This window comes from Doryrhamphus excisus, chromosome 16 (assembly GCF_030265055.1).
Source record: "Doryrhamphus excisus isolate RoL2022-K1 chromosome 16, RoL_Dexc_1.0, whole genome shotgun sequence".
NCBI classification, from domain to species: Eukaryota; Metazoa; Chordata; class Actinopteri; order Syngnathiformes; family Syngnathidae; genus Doryrhamphus; species Doryrhamphus excisus.
The window spans coordinates 14,377,148-14,383,951 of NC_080481.1; the positions used below are offsets into that span (position 1 = coordinate 14,377,148).

At 41.8% G+C, this 6,804-nt stretch overlaps 1 protein-coding gene across 1 annotated transcript; it reads left to right on the forward strand.

Annotated features, from left to right (window-relative positions):
• The first annotated feature begins 503 nt into the window (after window positions 1–503).
• On the forward strand, window positions 504–6,635 carry zgc:66479 (uncharacterized protein LOC327541 homolog). Its single transcript, XM_058051541.1, has 4 exons — window positions 504–1,009; window positions 2,943–3,400; window positions 4,291–4,444; window positions 4,607–6,635. Exons 1-4 carry the CDS (start codon window positions 734–736, stop codon window positions 5,006–5,008), a joined length of 1,290 nt encoding a protein of 429 aa, XP_057907524.1. The 5' UTR covers window positions 504–733; the 3' UTR covers window positions 5,009–6,635.
• The last annotated feature ends 169 nt before the right edge of the window (window positions 6,636–6,804 follow it).

Consider the following 6,804-nt stretch of genomic DNA (forward strand, 5'->3'; position numbering starts at 1 on the left):
TCCCATGAGTGATGTCAATTCTGGCTCTTTTTAGAGCTCAGCTTACTAAAAAGAGCCAGGCTCTTTTGGTTCTCACGTTTTTACATGAATCAAGGCCCGTAGAGCCCCGCCATGCGCTCAGTGTGCTGCGGAAGCTGACTGCGCACTGTCTTTCTTTCACTTTCAAGTCCCCAAATGCAAGAAAACTCTCCAATGACGTCAGAAAAAGTTCCTAGATTTGTCGCAAGTCACTAAAGAAAAAATATGTCACCAAGAGAGTTTAAGAATGTTGCCAAATTTAGTGATAAAGTTGCCTACTTGGCAACACTGGTGCTGTCTGTATTTAACTCTGCCCCTCCGCATTTCAGTGTGGATACAGAGATGCTGTCTCGCACCTTGACTAATGACATTCTCCATTAACACAAAAAAGGACGAGGAAAAAAATCGACTCTCTTTAGGCTACTAACGACGCGATTCGGATCATTTGAAAGAGCCGAGCCGACTCTTAAAGCCGATTCGTTCGCGACTGACACATTAGTAATGGACGACGGTGCTTATTGAATGGACCAAAAAGTACACACTTCTTAGTACACGCCTAGTCTACTTCCTCTCATCTCCAATTGAAGCGAGCGTTCAACCAAAGTGGCGAAATTAAATCCAGCTCGACGGGAGCTCAAACCCACCACGCCTTCTCTTCTGGCTCCTTCCACTCGATCACCTCCACCCGGAACATCGCGTCCTCTGTGCGGGCACAATGACGGCCAAGCATCGGAAGGGGAAAAGCAACCACAAACACGAAGAGGACCATTTAAAAAGTGAAGTCCCCGAATCAAAAGTCAGCGCAGGAGGGAATAGCTACACGGTTGTGTTCTTTTTATGTCTCGTCGTTGTACTCGGCGGGTCCATTGGAGCTTGGTTTTGCTACCAGCAGCACCAAACTTTGAGCCACTTGACAGACACCTTCATGAGCCTGCAAATGAAGGTGGCCAAGCTGCAGTCCCAGGAGACTATGCGACAGACAAATGATAAGGTAAGAACTTCAAAATCAGGAGCAAGTGCATGAATTGGTGATTGTCAAAGCGAACTAAGAGCTATGCACATGCTATTGCTAGTTGCAAGGAAACACAAGGAACTCTGCATTGAGTCCATCTTTCAGTCATCTCACTGACTTAATAATCACTTCCAGATATTCTTAATGTAGAATGTGTGTGCTCACATGTTGTGTTGCCACAGCCCGTAGTCCTAGTGATGATATAAATAATATTAATAATAACAAACTGCACCAGTAGTGTGCTCAGGCTAAATTTAGTCTGTGGTTCAAATGGTAATGGAACACAAGGACAGAGAGTGTTTACTGCCTGCCTGAAAGGTTGCAGGAAAATAATTCAATGGATCGGTTTGAATTGTGCATGTAAACTTTGCCATATATAGATATTTTAAAAATACTGATATTTTTTAGGCGGCACGGTGGTCGAGTGGTTAGCGCGCAGACCTCACAGCAAGCAGACCAGGGTTCAATTCCACCATCTCTGTGTGGAGTTTGCATGTTCTCCCCGTGCATGCGTGGGTTTTCTCCGGGTACTCCGGTTTCCTCCCACATTCCAAAAACATGCTAGGTTAATTAGCGACTCCAAATTGTCCATAGGTATGAATGTGAGTGTGAATGGTTGTTTGTCTGTATGTGCCCTGTGATTGCCTGGCGACCAGTCCAGGGTGTACCCCGCCTCTCGCCCAAAGACAGCTGGGATAGGCTCCAGCACCCCCGCGACCCTCGTGAGGAAAAAGCGGTAGTGAATGAATGAATGAATGAATGAATAAAAACAAGCATATCGTTCATATGGCGGAGGTCTCATGTTTCAAGATGGCGTCGCCCGAGTGCAAGATCTTCTGCAACGTTATTAGTGTTTTAATAGTGCTTGTTAAATTACTTTATTATTGTTTTTGGTGCCATCTATTGATGTTCATCTTGTTACATTCGTAGCTTGCCTCTCGCTCCATTGTTTACCTTACGAAGCAGCTGTTAGCTTTGAGCACCCCTTCGCTACACAGAGCAATCAGAGATCCCTGCAGAGATACGAAGGAGGAGGAGAAGGCTGCCTAGTAGGAGTGAACAGCAAAAAGATTATATCAACCATGTTTACACTCTGTTGTCATGGGAACGTGACATGGAAGAGCTAATGGTGCAAGCCCGGCTACAGAGAGAGCTACAGTGGCCGATTTCAAGCTGAAAGCCTGGGTATAACCTGTTTGGGACCAAGTTATGAGTTTAGCATGAGCTAGCATTGTAAATAAATGGTACATAAATAGCAATACTTTAAACAGAGTCTACATCCTTTATTTATCACACTTAATTGGTTCCAGACCTGACCATGATTTGTGAGTTTCCTTATTTATTTAGGATGCCTGATTTATAAATCAAATATTTCAGTATTTATAGCATAGAACATCTCTCCTTACTTGTGTGGCGTTCAGGCGTACTTAAAATTGTGAGTGTTGGGTGCTAATTGTTTTTCATTTTTATTCATGTACCCCTTATGGGAATTGATGTGGGGTACTGCAGTTTGGGAACCACTGACGCAGAAGAACTGATGCTGTCTTGAAGACAAGGGTGGTCACGCCAAATATTGATTTGATTTAGATTTCTCATCTGTTTCTTCAATCTCTTTTGTTAATTGACGAAAAAAAAAAATTTCATACCTGCATGGCGAAAGCTTTTGCTTGTATTTGTGAAAAACCGTGACAGAATGAAGCCGTCAAATTCAAAGCAATTGCGCCTCCTGTGTCCGATTTTAACTAAAAACCACCACTTAAAACACAGTATAAATACAACTGGAAGTAATCAACTACATCAGTAAAATTGCATTCATTCAGAAGTATTCAAATCACGGCACATACACACACAAGCCAACCTTGTGAGTACGGCCTAAAGTGGCTTAACATCCCTACTGCTGATCTTGCTGCAGGTGCATGTGTCAGACGGTCTGGAAAGTCGACTCAATGCCCTGGAAGAGTCGTACGCACAGGCCCAAAAACAGGTGGACGAGGCCTTGGCTACCACAGAGCAACTCAAGACATCGGACCTCCCCGCTCAGGTGCTATCACTCCACACCGAGATGAAATCACGTCTGGCTGACATCCAGCAGACCACTGTGTCATTGGAGCAGATGAGCCAGCTGCAGGCGGTGCTACAGGGGAAGGCAGAGGAGGAGCATGAAGGGGTCAAGATTCAGATGGGGGGCCTATCTCAACAGGTCCAGACTCTTACGGGGCGCCTGGAGGAAGCAGATGCCAAACTGGAAGAGGTTGCCCTTTTGAAAGACACCCTGGAGAAACAGGCTGCACAGATAATTGACCTGGAGTTGCAACTGGAGTCGTACCTGACCCAGCTGGACGCCAACACAGCAGAGATGGTGACTCTCAGGTAGGAGAAAGCAGCTTTTTGTGCAGGGGAGGACATAGCGCCCCTCCTCTGACCCATAACATTATGTTTGCTTTGTCAAAGCCCACATTGTGAGAATTCGCTCATCTGTGTAAACCAGGGGTCTCAAACTCAATTTACTTGGGGGCCACTGGAGCTCGGGTCTGGGTGAGACTGGGCCGCATAAGTTTTTCCAAAATAATAAAACGCATTTATTAAAAACAAAAAAATTAAAAAAAACTTTGCTTTGCAATTTTCTACAAGAAAAGCTCTGATAAAACATTCCACTGTTCTCAAATATCTTACTTTAAATTTTTCTACACAAAATAAGATGAAAAATAAATAAACAAATCAACAATAAAGAAAATCAATCAATCAGTAATAAATAAATAAATATAATAATAATAATAAAACGGCAAATAATAAAAACTTAATAAACCACATATAGTTGGTGGGTAGACAAATTATTTTTTTCAGATTAAAATGAACAAAGCATTATTAGAGCCCTGTAGACATGACAAAACACGACTATAGTCACATTTATACTCTTTGTATTTACAACATATTGCGCAACTGCAGGGTCTTGAGACACATGCTAACTCGCAAACTAGAGAGCCAGCAACCTAAACGGTAGCCTTCAAGTTATTTCCTTTAAACTTAAATAGCCAAAAACTTACCACTTCCACACGGATAGGGAGGATAACTATTAACAGTTATTTAACCTTTAACATGAACATTAATCAAACGTAATAATTTTTTCTGGGTACATGATACCATACAGCATCCATATCAAAGTTGCGCAGGCCACACTAACATAAAACTTTCATATTTTGCACTTTTTATTTGTCAGAACAACAACAACAAAAAAACACAATTTCATGCTTTGTTCCCAGAGAACTGCTGCCAAACCAACGCTACCAGCAGGCCGACGTGGAGGAAAAGATCAATGCAGTTCGAATCAGCATTCAGGATCACAACTCGGCCGCCCTAAGCCTTCACTCAGAACTCAGGGCTCAGCTGGACAGGCTGCAGAGGCGGGTCATCCAGGTAGGGGCCCATGACGTTTTATGGTTAGGTTATATTTTTTATTTTTTTCCCAAATTCTGTTTAATCTTTTTCTAATTGTTGAATAATTAGTGGTTCTGTCAAACACGTCTCCCCTTAATGTCTCAAAATATTCCATTATGTACTTTTTTCCTTTTCTTTAAGTTGGTGGATAATGATCAAGCTATATCAGAACCTGAGGAGCAAACAGAGGGAGAACAAAATCCTATGAATGTAGAAGAGGAGCAGCAGCAGCAGCAGCAGCAGCAGGAGGAGGAGAAGGAGGAGGACGCCAACCTTGTGACCACAGAGCCTGAATCAGACGAGGCGACGGGACCACTTACCTTTTCAGAACTGTTAGAAACCGACGCATCAAACACAGAAGACGAGGAGCCAAATGTGGAAGAGCATCAGAGTAATGGTGAGGAGGTTCATGAGGATGACTTCAAACCAGACGAGGATGTGGCTTCAGAAGGAGACACCGGAGAAGAAGAGGTGGAGGAGGGAATAGTTGATGCTGAGGAAGTTGAATCAGAAGATGAGTTGAATGAAAGCATGGATGCATAAGGCAATGTATTAAGAAAAAAAAACCCTACAGGCCAATTGATGTATTGCACCATCATAACCTTGCTGAAGTGTTCCTCCTGTCTTCACGGTAAGTGTCAACAGAGGATGTTCTATGCCATCGTGCATCCACCAAGAACAACATGCTAGCTGCTCATCATGTGAAAGACAGCAAGTCAGTAAACTCAAAAGCCTTATTCTGTAACAAAAAAACACCTTCTGTCTTTCAAGTGAGTATTTTCTACTGCTTCAACCATTTGGGTATATATTTTAAAACAAAATGCGTTTTCTGATCAACTTGAAGTCACCGAGGTACGCTTTATTTTCTATGTCTGCTTTGTATGTGTGAGGATTTAAAAAAAATGATCACTGAAAGTACATTATTTCTCTAGAAGAAAAATAGTGTGGCACATTGAAGAAATTTTGGACACAGCTGCAATAACTGAATATTTCTAGGGCAGTTGATATTTGTAGAGCCTTTGCATGCATTTTTTGCACCTTTTTACAAGCTGCAATTTACCAAATTGCACGGTCTTTGTGATCGGTATGTCAAAAGTATATACAGTAAACCTCGGATATATCGGATTCAATTGTTCCCACTGGTTTTGTCCGATATAAGCGAAATCCGTCATATGCGTATACCGGAAAATGTCCGTTTTACGCATATATCGGATTTATATCCGGTATATGCGTAAATCGGATTTTATCCGTTATAAAAAGGCACTTCCTTGACTATGTTTCCAATGTACCTGGACGCGCAGGCAACGCTGCAAACGCTGCAAATGACGTCGTATAGCGGCCTGTCACGATTCGGCGAATCGGAGCGCCACGATGCGGCCATCTGATATATGCGAGGGAAATTTAATGGAAATGCATTGGAACGGGACTGGAGATTTTGTCCGAAATAGGCAAAATCCGTTATAAAAAATGCAATGAATTTTTATTGGAAATGCATTACAGAAAAATCGGTTCTTTTTTATCTGTCCGTTGTGAGCGATATATCCGAGGTTTACTGTATACACATTTCAAATTGAGATATAGCTAATATTTAGTCTAATGAGGTTCATTTGGTCAATCATTCATACATTCTAAACAGTTCATTTTACAGAAAAAAAAAACGTGTTAAATGTGTTAAATTACTAAACAAGCTGTCAAGTGTTGAAGAAACTTGGACTTCTAGGGCTTCTCAGGGACAAAGTGTTCTCCTGATACATGTCTTGTTCGTATAGTACAAATATGCATAACTAATGTGCAGACAAACTGTTAACACTGAGAGATGCTCAGACGGTTGAACATTTGTGTGTTTGGTACTTTTTGATTTGTATTACTCAGTACTCTTGAACTTACTCTCACCTGCTGGTGACATAAACGTGACTCTTCAGGAGGCTGGTGTTAACTGGAATGATGCAATCCATCAACAACTATGCAATGCACACAAAAAAAGCTGTGATTTGGGTATACAATTACAAATATTTTGTTGGTATCTTTTATTTATGTTTCACAAATACAGACTGCAGTATTGCTTTTGGATATTGCTGCACATTTTCACATGTTCACTTGCTATGGGCGTTGTCAAAAAAAAACAAAAGATCTTTACACATTGTCTTTCAAATAAAGTCAATTGTTCACTTTGTAAACTGACTTGAGTCTGTTTTGCTATTTAGCATACAGACACACCAGTAAAGGGTGTTCCCCGCCTCTCGCCCGAAGTCGGCTGGGATAGGCTCCAGAACAACCCCCGCGACCCTAGTAAGAAGAAACATTTAAGGCAGGACAAACATTGACAAAACCTTGTTAAC